The 14,406-nt window shown below is 37.7% G+C and overlaps 1 protein-coding gene across 5 annotated transcripts in view; it reads right to left on the bottom strand.

Annotated features, from left to right (window-relative positions):
• Positions 1-216: 216 nt before the first annotated feature.
• st18 (ST18 C2H2C-type zinc finger transcription factor) overlaps positions 217-14,406 on the bottom strand; it is a 40,263-nt gene continuing 26,073 nt past the window's right edge. For 3 of the 5 annotated variants that reach the window (XM_034888313.1, XM_034888316.1, XM_034888317.1), the window contains 17 exons: positions 12,437-13,147; positions 11,594-11,728; positions 10,648-10,738; positions 10,461-10,553; positions 9,737-9,945; positions 9,265-9,464; positions 7,122-7,367; positions 5,822-5,931; positions 5,170-5,232; positions 4,785-4,853; positions 4,485-4,547; positions 4,102-4,182; positions 2,535-2,756; positions 2,295-2,383; positions 2,077-2,180; positions 1,818-1,964; positions 217-1,694 (listed from right to left, as the gene is read on the bottom strand). In XM_034888313.1, coding sequence (XP_034744204.1) covers positions 1,554-1,694; positions 1,818-1,964; positions 2,077-2,180; positions 2,295-2,383; positions 2,535-2,756; positions 4,102-4,182; positions 4,485-4,547; positions 4,785-4,853; positions 5,170-5,232; positions 5,822-5,931; positions 7,122-7,367; positions 9,265-9,464; positions 9,737-9,945; positions 10,461-10,553; positions 10,648-10,738; positions 11,594-11,728; positions 12,437-13,147 — 2,774 coding nt within the window. In that variant the 3' untranslated portion in view covers positions 217-1,553. The remainder of the gene's footprint in view (positions 1,695-1,817; positions 1,965-2,076; positions 2,181-2,294; positions 2,384-2,534; positions 2,757-4,101; positions 4,183-4,484; positions 4,548-4,784; positions 4,854-5,169; positions 5,233-5,821; positions 5,932-7,121; positions 7,368-9,264; positions 9,465-9,736; positions 9,946-10,460; positions 10,554-10,647; positions 10,739-11,593; positions 11,729-12,436; positions 13,148-14,406) is intronic. The other 2 variants (XM_034888314.1, XM_034888315.1) reach the window with 2 other exon arrangements.

Genomic DNA, 14,406 nt, shown 5'->3' with positions numbered 1-14,406 from the left:
ATTTTTCTTGTGGGATTAACTACATGTATAATTGAGACATTGTACAGTATTGTACTGTGATGGGAGCGTCCCATTTCCCTTCTCTTGTTGAAGTCCAGGGCAGTGTAGTGAACTAAAAACACAAAAGAATTGAAAATACAAAAGTGCAATTGATGCAAACTAACAACTGATTAGCCGGCAACTACCATTTGTCTATGTTTTAATTTCTTTTTTTCGTCTTCTTTTTTTGTTGTTGCATTTAATGATTGAAACCAAAATGCATGTAGTGGTAGTCAGCTTGGTTTTGAAATAGCTACTATTCAAATCTGCCCCAAGCATTACAAGAATATTCAAACTGTAAGACTGGTTGAAATGAATAAGGCTTGTAAGCAGTTTAAGATAAAACATGAATAGATGTTTTGTTTTTTTAATTCACTCCTTCCTTTTTTCCCCTCTCCATGCTAGCAAAAGTTAAAATAAACACCAGACTTTTCAATCTCAGTCGAGATATTTCAAAACCTGACTCTGAGATCACAGCTACGGAGACAATGGTATTTAAACAGTCGTCAGGATCGTTTCCTCCTATGAAAATAATTGTACTGTATAATAAATTAGACACCATCCACATAATACTGTCCTACCACAAAACATAGTACTTGTATACTTTTATGGATTCATATACATTTAGGCACATACTATATGCACACTCCAAAAGTGTGTGCACAGAAGGCAGTTTAATATCTATATTAAAAAAAAAAAAAAAAAGACATCTTGACAAAGTGGATTTTTGATTTTGTGTTGCACTCTTCTTGTAGCACGCTTTGCAAAGCGGAATCTGTCATTCAGTTCAGCGAATGATGTTGCTTTTTTGCTCAGTGTCATTTCCTGGTTGCATTCAGCTGTTATTGTTAAAGAAGAAAAAAGGTACAGTACAGTTGCATTGCATTTTTTTTACATCAGTGTTCACTTTGTCTTACCATACATTCAGTTTCCAATAAAGAAAGCAAAAGCAATGCTTAAAAATATTGATGCTTAGTCGTTTTGGTAGGTTTTTAACTCTAAGGGAGATTCAACTTATGGTTTTATAATAATATTGATAAAGTCTTTCAACACTAGATGGCAAAAGTATGCCATGAAATTGGAATGTGCTTCTATGTAAATTTACAATGTGCAGAAAGTCGAACAGATTTCTCAAATATTAAGCATTTACAATTCAAGAAAGAAATAAAAATTAAGGAAATAAATACACTGATGAACAAATATAATAATAAATAGCGATAATATAACAATGACATGAACACATACCGAATAAAATCAAGCAAACCATACAAAATAATTAAGTGCAAGAGGGGTAAAAATCTCACCAGGATAAACATATCAAGTGAATGCAGAAACAGTAAAAGCATTACAAATCTGGCTGGTCATTTTCTCAGTGTGGTGTATTCACCAGGAAATGCCAACACATTTCCAAAAGCCTTGTCTTATACATGCAGCTGAGCCAGCACTCTTCAGTCAAACAGAGCTATGTAGTGCCTTTATCCCAAGTCAAAGAAACCTCTTGGTGCTGCCACAGCTTAAACATGGATACCCTTAATAGCCTGTTTGATATTATCCAAGAGGGCCTTGCACTCTGGAGAGTATTCGTGCTCCGAGTTGTTGTACATGTCAGTTAATGTGTTCACATAGGCTTCGAAATTATGCTCACTGATGGGTCCCTGCAACAAAAACATGTTTGACTATTAGTGAAAACAGCACAGCAGAAAATTACAATGGATAGAACATGTGATTTCTTAAAGATATAATGAGTTGTAGTTGTGTGTTGTCGAGGCTTACTGTACCATTTGAGGCAGCTGAATGTCTGTTAGACTGTTAATGAGAGCTTGGCTAAGGCGAGCAAGCTCCTTCAGAAGGCTGTCGTTGTGCTGTTCGATCATCTTGTTCTCCTCTTCAATCGTCCTCAGGTTACATTCCATAGATGATATCTGCTTTCGGGTACAAAGAGAAAAGAAATAAGACATTCTTTAAATTGTGCAAGCAAAGCAAACCATGTGTATTTATTTTTATTTTTTTAACAAACTTGTAAGAGTGGATATTTACCTGGGTTTGAAGCTGCATCATATCTGCTTCTATTTTCATGTTGGATTCATTCAGTTCCTTGATTTCATGATCCAAATGTTGAATATCATCTTTGTTTTCAACACCTGAGTCAGAGCATATAATCTAGTTTATCATGGTCAAACTGAAAATATTGGTATTTTCTATGTCAAGATACATGTAACTGCAAAAACACAACACAGCATGTCAGAGTAGCTTACCACTGCTGGCTTTCAGTTTGATGGTCATCATCTCTTCTTCGGAGTGCTTTTTCTTGATACTCTGTGCGTTCAGTGGGCAACCTGACAAGCTAGTTCAGCAGGTCATAAATTAGATTTCTTTTTTTTTATGTGGGAGACTGTCACAAAACTTTAGCATAGAGATTGTGGATGAGAGTTAAGAATGCAACATGTCGACCAGCAGTATTGTTTAGAGATAAAATGGAGGACAGGTGACCTCACCTTCTGTGAGTGGCAAACACATTATTGGCATGTCCAAGGCCGTTGCAGCCAGGCAAGGGACAATGGGGCAGTTCCTGTTTATTGCCCTTCCAGGCAAAGGGCAGCCCGTTGATGGACGACTCCTTCTGTCTTTTGGCAGCGAGTGGACAACTGCCTGCGCTGCGATGGGATGTGTATTTTCCCGATATATGGCCCTGTCCGTCACATCCCATTACTGGACACCTACCAGAGAAACACACACAGAGTCGTACATGTTGTAAACACTGCTGGCTCACGCAGGAAAAAAGTAACTAACTTGCATTTTATAACATGTTTATGCTACAGAGAAAACAAAGACCATTGACTGCTCATAAAATAACAACCACATCATTAAAAAAAATAAAAAAATCTCTCTTTCAATAATTAGACCGGAAGATTTGTCAACCATTAAGTTGATTAATCCAGCCAAATGCTGATTAAAAATGAAGTTTTCATTTATTAATGAATAATAAAAAATAATCGCATTAACAATAAGTTACTAATCCACATAAAACTTGGGTTTGCGCGAACGCTTTGTTTAGTGGATATGTTTGTAGGTTGCTGATATTTGGGCTTGGAAACATAAGCACAAGTCACGCTGCATCTCATTAAGAGTTTGTCAGTTGCATTTTCAGGCCTGTTTTCTGCAGGTCAGTAATGGAGTGACATGAATTACAGATAATTGTCATGTATCCCCTCATGCGAAAGAATGTAATTTGGAGGTGGCTAACCCTTTCCCTTATTGATAAAGGTGAAAGGTCACCTGAGATGATACAAATGGCACACATGCTGTAGAGTGCTTCTGCAAAAAGCCTGTTTCAGCATTTTGTTACTCGACAGCAGCAGCACTTAGAGGACAAAACAACATCAGTCCCATTACTTACATCTACTACAGGTAGGTAGTTTGATGCAAGGCATGAGGACAATGGAGATATGCCATATGGCCCACTATTTACAATAATCTAGGGACATTTGCCACCCTCCCCCTTTCTCTCCCTTTCTCTCTTTATGTGTATGAGATCTATTCCAGTCTAATTCCTGAGCTCATGCCCGTGCATTAGTAATTAAAAAGAAAAAATCTGTGTCCAGATGTATAAGTAAACAAGGGCACATATATCTGACTTTGGATTTAAACTGCAAATCAATTACATTAGTTTTTTTTCCAATAACACTTTCCCAGACAATGATTAAGCTGCAAATGAGTGCAATGCCATCAGAGCGGGCAATTGGACATTTTCTTAGTATACTATAATTATGAAGAAAGCACTCCATGGAGAGTAATAAGCCTGATATTCCATTCAGAAAATAGGAAAAATACAAAACCCTGAAAAATCCCACAAAACCACGCCGCTAATCCTTAGAAAATAATTCACTAATGTGATGACAAGAGAAGTATTATTTTCTTTGTTTAACTTAATGGCCTCCAGGTATAATGCCCTGGGCACAAAAGCATGAAGCACTTCCACAATGTTTTAATTTTAAAAAATTTTTTTTTTTAAACAAAAAAACATGACAGCATAAAAAAAAAAAAAAAAAAAAAATCTCTTACTTAAGCTCTTGCTCATCTTTGTCATCCTTGTTTGGTGTGAGCTTCAAACCTCCCTTTCTGGCACGTGGACATCCTGACAAGCTAAAAATGATCGGCGACAGTATGGGTTAACATGAAGGAAATCTATTTAAGAGTAAAATTTAAAAGCTGAATTGTCATAAGTATTTATTGAGTTTGAATTGCACAAGCTAAATCTAAAAATTTAGATAAATAAATGTTTAATCACTGAAGAAGTTGGCAGCCAAGTAAATCAATTAAAAAAAACGAGAATTCAAAAAGTGCAGCATGTTTGCAGCATAAAGTGAGACTTTCACCATCTGTTTGAATGTCATGCATCTGACAAATGTATTTCATGCTCAGTTGTGATCATTTTTCTCGGCTACCTTCTGTGCGAAGCATAGTTCCCAGTCACATGTCCAGATCCATCACAACCAGGTGTTGGGCACCTGCAGGTTGAGAGACACAGAGACCAGGTGCTTTTTACAGCAAAGGACTGCGAGCAGAGCAGTGGATTCATGCTAATATGCAGAAAGGTAGCATAAATACCAACTTAATGTAGAGTACATAGAAATCATGCATAATGTGTAGTTGAAGGGAAAGAAAAGCAAAGCATTGACCCAAGCTGAGGCAAAAACAAGCTGCCTAGTTTAATGTGCAAAATCCTTTAGTGACAAAACACATACTTTAGTTCCTGAGAGTTGGCTGCCATCAGTGATTTGAGTGTTTTGTCAGCCAGGGGACATCCAGACACACTAGAGAGGATAAAGAGCTAACAGTCACTTTAATGCACTCTTTGATCACAGCTGAATTAAATAATCTTAATACAATGTCTCAAAGCATATTCATACAAGATCCTTCGAAAAACACAATTGTACCTCCTCTTTATGTGAAAGCTTTTTCATGTCATTTTTTATTTTTTTTTAAATTATAGAATTTTAAATCTAACTCTACAAGCCATGATTCAAATGTATCAACATAATTAACATAAATAACAATCAGCACGGTTTCCCTTTTCTACTGTATGTGTCTGCTAGCTGGTGCTAATGAGAGTGTAATTATTTACAGTACCTTCGATGAGATGCATAATTTCCCGTCACATGGCCACTGCCGTCACAGCCTGGGGTTGGACAGCTGCGGGAGAACACAAAGCGTTTAATACACAGATTACCCTGGTTCCCACAGCTTGAACTGAATCTTTATTTTACACTGAGGACCTATTCATGGACATTCAATAGAAAAAAGAGTTAGTACAGCGGGAAGTTTAGTAGAAGAATTATTATTAAATTGCTAACATTCAGTTCATTAATGTCTCTGAATGTCACTGAGAGGGGGAAGAGGGGGTGGGGGTGTGCTGTGCTGCGGAAACTAGAGGATCCTACTTTTTCTTGTGATGTGATTCTCAAAAGAGACCCAGCAGAGCATGCACTCTAACTACGAGAGTCAAAAGTTGTAAGCTTGTACGGAATATACAGGGAGAAAACTCACTTTTAAATAGATACATTTCTGCTCCACATGAACCTGCAGACATACCAGTTACAATGATATGTAACACGGTGAGTTTCGGTGTGTTTTTACTCACTTAAAACAAACTGTCCTATTTAAACAAAGGTATGGCTTGTCGTTAATACTGACCATCTGCCAGCTAAAAGGGAAGCTCACATTATACACGCTCGACTGAATGAAGATGCTTCAAGATGTTTCATTCTTTAACGCAACGCACCTCAAAAGCTCTTTCTTTGCATCTCGTAATAGCAACTTGGCTTTAGGGCTCATCATGCTGCCGTCTCCTTGGTAGTGTTGGTCCTCCAAGGAGACCTGATCGTAATCCTCCTGGTGAGACAGAAAAAGTAAAATACGTGGCATTTATTGTCTGAAATAATTAAACCTGTCCTGATCTGCAATGCCCTAAAAGTGAATAATTAGTGGAAAGTATAATACTCTGGATACAAAAGCCCTAGGGGTTAGAGTGTGATTATGCTTAGGGATACTTATACTGTAGTAAACCATCCATCCATTTAAAGGCATACTTAATCCGCATTGTGTTTGAGGTATAGCCATGATGTATGGATTTCTGTTTTTTTCTCCAGACAAGATTGTGCAGTTACTAGATGCTCTGTATGTTTTTTTAAAAGCAGGTCAAATGTGGTTACTCCTTATAACAACTATGAAGGAGTGTGTATCTCATGTGAAATGAAGGAAAGAAAAACCTTTAAAACCAAGATTAACATTCATTCAAGTACTTCAGTGGTATTTGGAAAACAGATTAGAGACCAGTCCTTAGAGTGAACAGATTTAATACATTTAATACATTTTAGAGATTTAAATCTCAGACTGGAGAAGATGCTGCTTCTGTGTCTTAGAAAATGTCAGAAAATATCAAATTTGGGGAATTTTGCAACCTGGAAAGAACACTTATGAAATGTTTTAGGAGGTTTCAAGTATTTGTATACTACATTTTACTTAAGTATTTTACACAAAAATACTCTGAAACTTTTTTAGACTACATTTGAGAATGTTTAGGTCTACTAAATCAATAAACAAAACCAGGCCAGGAGAGGGTTTTGAAACAGAATTTAGAACCTTCATGTTTAGAAATGAAATGCTAAAAGTAAATCCATAGTAAATTTCCTAAAAAGAACTATGGAATCTGGTAACAATATAAAGAGAGAGTTTTGAGAAAGTAATTTTAGTTAGTTGTGTTTACTTCAGAGGAAACTTGCAGAAAATATATGTAACTGAATAAATAGAAAATAAAAAAATGATTTAAACATTTTAGAGAACTTTAGAGTATGTTGGGGGAGTCCAACTCATGTCCTTATTATTTAGAAACGGTTGCTTATTCTCCATCGTGTGTCTCTTAGTCTTTTCCTTGTAGTGCTGCTCAATCTCAGTGTTTCATTTGCACTTTAGTTTGGTGACATGATAACTCTCATCCTTCACCATTCACATTTCCCATGCACTTAATGCATATCTTACATTTTTAGATTACAACCAAAGTGTCAGTGGTTGTGTTTTTCTACCTCTGCGTCCTGTAAAACGTGTGCTTTGCTGAAGTTGACAGGGATGGGGCTCTCCCAGCTGTCTCTGTCACACAGCGGCTGGTAGAAGGTGGGGCTCACAAGCACGCTCCCGCCTTTGACCACAGCAGACTCCGAAGGGGACAGTGGGTCTTCCAAAGGTGTTTTTGTCGAGGCTTTTACATTTTCCTTGCACTTCTTCATACTCAAGTCCAGGGTTCCATTTTCATCCACCTCTATGAGCATGTCCTAAAAACAAAGAAGTTTAATCTATTAATACATGTAACAACATGTGAAGGGTTCAGTAAATAAAGTATGGCTCACATATCATTGCAGTGTGTGCCAACATATGAGAACAAATGAATCAGAGGCTAAAAATAGAACCTATTTTCTAATTACACTAAAAGGGAATGTAAATAAAACAGTACAATGTCTTATTAATATGACAGCAGCGATATGGTAAACTTGACAACAACATTTCTCTGTAAACATGAAAAATGAGTTGAAACGCAGAGCAAACAAACATATTTAAATAATACATACAATGGTTATCTCACACCAGACAAAGTACCAAACTAAGCCAGCGTTAATTCTGCTGAACACAAAAAAAAATAATCACTGGTGTGTAGTTTTTCAGTGACAGCTGTGTCATCTGTTTTCTAGGACACACAACCATGATGGCAGCTGGGGGGTTGCTGGTTTTAGGTCATCATTATTATAGCAAAAATTAAAAAGCTTAATGTGGCATAAGTTTCCCCGCTGACAGATGTGTTTGTCGTTTTTGTGCTGAAACGCAATAGCATGATGACTTTTGGCTGTTTTATGGTATTAAAAGTTTTACCTCATTAAATGCTAAAATCCTTTTTCCTTAAACGAAACCAATTATTCAATGCATATGTTTCATTAAACCCTATACATCATTATTTTTTTTGGAACAAAAGGGAGCTTTTCAAATTAATTAAAGGGGATGATTTACACGAACATTGGATGTGGCTGTCCACTTTAATTATCCATCCATTTGATGATGATGTGTACCTAGCAAAATAACACCAGCGTAAAACAAAAGACTTTTTTTGATTTATTAAGATTTTAATGTTGTTTTTAGCTGCAACTAATAACTACAACTCTTTTCTTGCAAGGATTGATTAAGTAATGATGGCATTTAAGCGTTTCACATTTTTAAATAAGGAAAATTAGCTTGTATTCACGCTTTAAAGGCAAGCTGTTGTGCTTTTTGTGTGCGATATCGCAACACGTAATATACATATGCAGATAAGGTAAAGCATCCGACGACATATAACACTCTAAATATGGCCTGTTTTTTTTTTCAGACTTGAAAGCTGTTCTTCTTTCTTTTTGTACGTCTCTCTAAGACAACTAAGCTGTAAATGAGAACGGATGATTAACTTGCTAACACTGTTTTATTCATTCAGTGGGCTGGTACCTGGTACAGGGCCACCTTCTCAGCTCAACAAGCTGGGAGACAAGGATCTGTGCTGTGTAGGTGTGGAAACCTTGAATCATCCACAGTACAGTGTGCACGTATGTAACTAACAGAATGTGATCAATATTAATCATGAAGTTTGGAAAAAGACGAACACAATGGAGATAATGACAGCAGAAGAGATTTTGGATCTGCCCACATATCCAAGAAGAGTTCGGATTTTGTGTGAATTAAACTTTTCAGATGTTAACTCCTTTAGCTGATTGGCTTAATCCATTAAGTGCTGTTAAATACTATCTGGTGTAGACACACAGCCTATCCTGGATCATATAACTAAGCAAAATATCCTCTGCCATCTGCAGTGGGCAAGATGCAGTTTCAGACAACAGTTCAGGGTTTTTACATGCCAGCTGATGTCGAAACAAAATACAGTACCACATGTTTTATTAAAAAAATAGACGAGTGGTTGTAATTGGTAAAGAATGCTGATTGTATTTCTTCTTTTTGATGTGATTACACATTTTCCTTTGTGTAAATTAAAGCTTTATGGAAAGAAAATCTCCTTGTTTTTTTTTTGCCACCAGAGCGCCAAGCTCCCTTTGCCAAATTTTGTCTTTTGATGTCTTCCCCTTTTATACACAAATCAGAGTTCCTTTAAAATGACCATATTAAATACCTTTCCAAGTGGTTTAATTTGATTACCTTTGTGGAGGTTGCCAAGGGCCGGCCGGCGACACTGTCCATGTTCTTCCGGTAGCGAGTGGAGAGGTTGAGGATGGCGGCTGTTGCTGCTGCGGCTTGGAGACCGTCTTCTTTTCTGAATTGACTCGGCGGGCTGTGATGACCAGAGGTGGGCAAGCGGCCACCTGGAGCACCAAGGAAGCCAGGATACTGCTGAGGTGCTAAAGAAGTAATAATTACCAAAAAATATATAGTTACTGAGACTCCAGGTGCTAATACCCAAACTTGAAACTTGATAGTACATGTAAAACAAGTTAACAAGATAACAACAAGATATATAGCAACCATTGATAAAAAATGAAAGATGCAATCCTCAAAATGTGTGCTAGTAGATCTGTGATTGTTGTGAATTAATATTAATATTGTGGCTGAACATAAAAGTACCAATGTTAACAAACAAAAAATCCCGTCAAATAATACTTATGAAACTTACAATTCGGGATATGTGACATTTCCTGGTCCTGGTTGGTCCCCATCAGAGGCTGTTTGCCGAAGACCTGTGCATCAAAGCTGGCATAATCAAAGCGGATTCTGCTGTACTTGTCCATGCCTTTTGTGAAGCTAGTTTGCAGGGCTGCTACTGGATGGGAGAGCCTGTAGTTTAGCTGGTTCATCTCGAACTTCTTTATCAAGCCGATGGCCCTACAAGGACACAAATGGAAAAGAAATGTTAATTTTATCGCGCAAACCACTTGAAATAACAAGTGCCCAACAAGCACATACTGTGTTTAGCAGTTAAGTATCAGGGATGCCAGTGCTTTAGTACACATAGAGTCTGGAATCTGATGTGTATTGTAGATCCACAGCCAGGTTGCCAGACTAATTAATATACTAGAAGTGGGCATCCTGCCCATGATATATCCACAGGGAACAAAGAGTTCTGCTCTTTTATCATCTTTAATAGAGAGGACCAGCAACCATTGCTTATGCCTGCTTGGAAAGCTTGAAATAGACTGCGTTCTGCTGGGATCAGTGAATAAAAATACCCCACTCTCCTTAACAATACTAAAGTTTATCACTTTTTTGCATAACCTCAGTTATGCTTTTACAACTTCAGTTCAGACCTGAATATGATTTCTGTGTGCTTGTTGTAATTATTTTCCAGCAAATGTGACCACAATGAAAATCTCCCAGCGACATCTGGTGGTGCACTGTACCTTGGTGAGCGGTCAGGTGTTTGTCTGCATTTCAGGCTCTCGTCCTGAGGTTTGGAGACTTTCACTGCAGCAGCGATGGGGCAGCCTGAGAGACTGGTTGGGGAGGAAATCAAACACATTAGCCTAATACTGTAAGTCACCTATGAAAAGGGTGCAGATTTCTAATGGCTTTCTCCTGTGGACGAACCTCCGGTGGGTGCTGCGGTTGCTGTTGACATGGCCTCTTCCTGTGCACCCGGGTGTAGGGCACTTGAGGACGTTCTCATGCATGGCCAGGACTGAGGGGATGTGGACAGAGAGAGAAGATAAGCTCAGAAAAAAGTCTAAAATAATTCAACATGTAAGACATAATCAAGCTGAAAGATTACAAGATGCTGACTACATCAATGTACATATTTTGGATATAAAGCGAATACATTTTCATACGTTAAATGATGATTTATGTAACTGGTTGGTACATTGGTGCCTATAGAGCAAAGATCCTTCAGAGACAGAAACGAGAAAAAAGCTAAAGGCTTTTTTCATTGTGAGGAATGCTGTAGTGTGCCTTAAATGTAAATAGCTTAGTGCAAAGAGGAGCGTACCAAGACAGCTGATTATATTCTTCAAAACAACCGCGTTGTTAAAGGTCTGCTCTGTATCCTCAGAAACTTCTTTTCTGTATATATTCTCCAATTAGTTTGTTGGAGTTGTCTATTTATTTTTGAATGCTGCGTTAGCTAGCCCTTTGATTTGCAAATACTGCCTCCAGTCTAAGAGCATGCGCTTTTTTGAAAAAGTTAATTACTTTTTCTGTTCCTTTTGTAACATTAGTGTTTAATGTTGAATGTTTGTTGAGTTATAGTGAAATGACTTAACAATCGCCAATGTGAGGGGGGGGGGAATTCAATATTCAGAGAGAGAGAGAGAGAGAGAGAGAGAGAGAGAGACGGACAGAATCCTTTAAATTTATTTGAAAAGTTTCATGCACATCTTTGAATTAAACTAAATGTATAAGCAGGTCTTTCTTGTCTTTGGGTCTGTGCTAAGAGGATTTCAATTACTGCGACTGATTATAAATCCCACAACTGGCAGTTTTTATTTAAATCATGCATCATACAGTATGTGTACACAGAACAGTTTGTGTGACTTACTCTCTGGAGGAACTCTGACTTTATGAGGACACCCAGACAAACTCCTGTGGTGTGGGTACAGGCCGGTGACATGACCAGTGCCATCGCAGCCAGGAGTTGGACACTTTATGTCCTTTTTATCTGTACGTGGAGAATCTGCAGACACAATAAAACAAGATGTCCCAATAAACAAATATAATAGAACCACTGTACTGCTTAACTGCCTTAACATACCAAAGAACTTCTGTCTTATAAGAAATGTAGAATTACATGAAATATACATATTATGCACCGTATACACAGGTCAACAGCTTAAAATATCATGCAAAGCTAGATACTTTTTTAACAGAATGCATCTATTAATCTGTCATTTTAGTTAAGGCTGCAGTTCAACATTCACTTCTTAATGCCCATCCATCGAAAGATTACATCTAGGATTACACGTTTAGCTGCAGTCATTTGAAGAATCAGAGGAAAACATGAGAGGTACTTTAGGAGGATTTACGACTTATGGTCATGGTTAAATATCCAGTTGATTCCTATCAAAATCCAATATTCTGAGTAGTAGCAATTCCATCAGAAAATTTTGGTCTTCTTTATTTTAGTCTGTTTTATTTATTACTTCACTTGTTGCCAAAATGTTTTTAGTACTTAAGAGGATTTCCTCCCTCTGGTCCCCCCCCCCCGTATACTTCTTTTATTCCTCTTAATGTTTTGTTTTTGAGTGCCCAGTAATTCAAATCACAAGTGGTCTATCTGATTTACGCTGGATAAAGGTACATTCGTGAAAACCGATCGTTCAATGATAACTTTTGATTCTTAAGACTTAAGCATCATATTGCATCTTTCCCTCCATATTGTTACCTTTTCCTCCATGATAGTTGAGTCTGCTGTCCATGTCTATCATCCTATGGTGCCTTCTCTCATTGGTCATCTGCTCCATGAGGAACCGGTCCATTTCCCTGTAGGCATGATGCAGGACCTGCCTTTGCTCTGTCTGCAGAGCTATGGCCTGTTCCAAAAGGCTGAAGTTTACCCTCCCTCGGCCCATTTCCAGGCCTCTTTCATGGAGGCCCAGAGCCCAGGCATCCAGCTGAGGTGGCCTCTCCACTTCCGCCTCCCCCTCACTGTCCTCTGTAGGGAGCAGCCTGTATCTTAGAGCCTCACCCTGAAAAATACTTGCCCTGCCCATCGGACCACCTAATTCTAAGTGAGGCTCTTCTTTCATGTGACCATTTCTGCCTGAAAGGTCTTCCGAGGCTCTTGAGGAACTGCAGTTGGAGCCGTTCATCTTGGCAGGCAGAGACAGAGGCTCCCATTCCGCCTCTCTCATGTCTTTGTATGGACTCTGTGGCGATGATGTACCGCTCATTCTGTCTTGACTTTGGACATCTCTTTCATTATTTAGGAGCTCCTCATCATCTTGGTCCATCAGAGGTTCAGATGTGTCCAGTTCACATTGTAGAGAGCCATTAGATGTAACTTCTGACCATCCAAGAGAATCACTGGACTTTGGTGTTGCATCATGGTAGCCATTGTTGTAGCTAACTCCATTGATTGTACTTAAGTTCCTATCTAAAACAAAAACAAAAACACATATTATTGTATGTGTTTTGGAGACTTAACAGACCAAACTGATTGTATGTTCTCGATAATCTTCTCCAAATCCTGTTAAAGGTTTAAGATTTTGTTTTACTTTTCTACAAATACTTTCTTGAGAAAAACATGTTTTTATAACCAAGAGGATTTAGAAGAACACATGCTGCAATAGAAATGATAATCATAAGGTTGCAAGATTTCTAAGCAATTCCTTAAGTATATTTAAGATAACATATATGACCCTTCTGTCTGCTAGTTGAACATGAAACCTGGTGATGAGAAACACCATTTTTTTCTTCTTCTTCATGCGTCTCCGATCGGAGCAACAACCCAATATAGATTTCTAACCCCATTATGGAGGGATTTACTGTGCGGTGGACAGTGAACATCAGCTTTTAATTAAATATGTGTATTTTTTAAGTGTAGACTAAGCAGCAATGTGTTGTCATCTGCAAGGAAAAACAATTCAAAAATTGTTGTTGGAGATGTGAACAGGGGAAGCGAAGAGGATTCCTGAAAACACAGATGGAGGCAACCACAAACATGCAGATAAAAGAGAGAGATCTCGGTTAGCCTCTGCTGTCTGTGTGGCAGAACATAGTTTAGGAGAAGAAGAAAAACTGACAATAATTTGGTCACAAAAAAAGCCTTAAAGGACCAACAAAAATACTTCGCCCACAGAAATGAGTGACTGAAAAATGGGTCCATACAAAGGAAAATATGACCGCTATTTTACAGTTGAAGGTACCTTGGTTTGTGAAAAGATGAACCCCTGTCATTCTAGGCCTTGATTTAGAATAATAATATAAACATAGTCAACATAGGTGCTGAATGAAGCTCAACCACAAGGTGGCCCTTTATTATTATTTATTTTTGTTGCTTTGAGAGTGTATTTGTAATGCCAATTACCCGCAATGTGTAATATGGGCAATAAAGGTTAAAAAGAAGAAGAAATAAGTGACATACGTGAACTTAAAAAAGACATGTGTACATTTTCATAGGAATGTGTATATTTTACTCTTTATCTGCAGTTTCTTTTAAGAAAATAGTTATTGTAGCTTGAAAAGATATTTTTAATGTTTAAAAGAGGTTTTTGTTCTATTAGAAATAGTTAATTGATTAAGCACACAGCCTATTATTTTCATAACAGACCATTACATTGCAAGATGCTGCAGGAAAAGATGGGTAGATAATTTAATTGAATGTGTTATCAAATTAGAGAGTTAGGAGAGCTT

This window comes from Etheostoma cragini, chromosome 12 (assembly GCF_013103735.1).
Source record: "Etheostoma cragini isolate CJK2018 chromosome 12, CSU_Ecrag_1.0, whole genome shotgun sequence".
Taxonomy (NCBI): domain Eukaryota; kingdom Metazoa; phylum Chordata; class Actinopteri; order Perciformes; family Percidae; genus Etheostoma; species Etheostoma cragini.
This window is presented reverse-complemented; position numbering and strand designations above follow the sequence as displayed.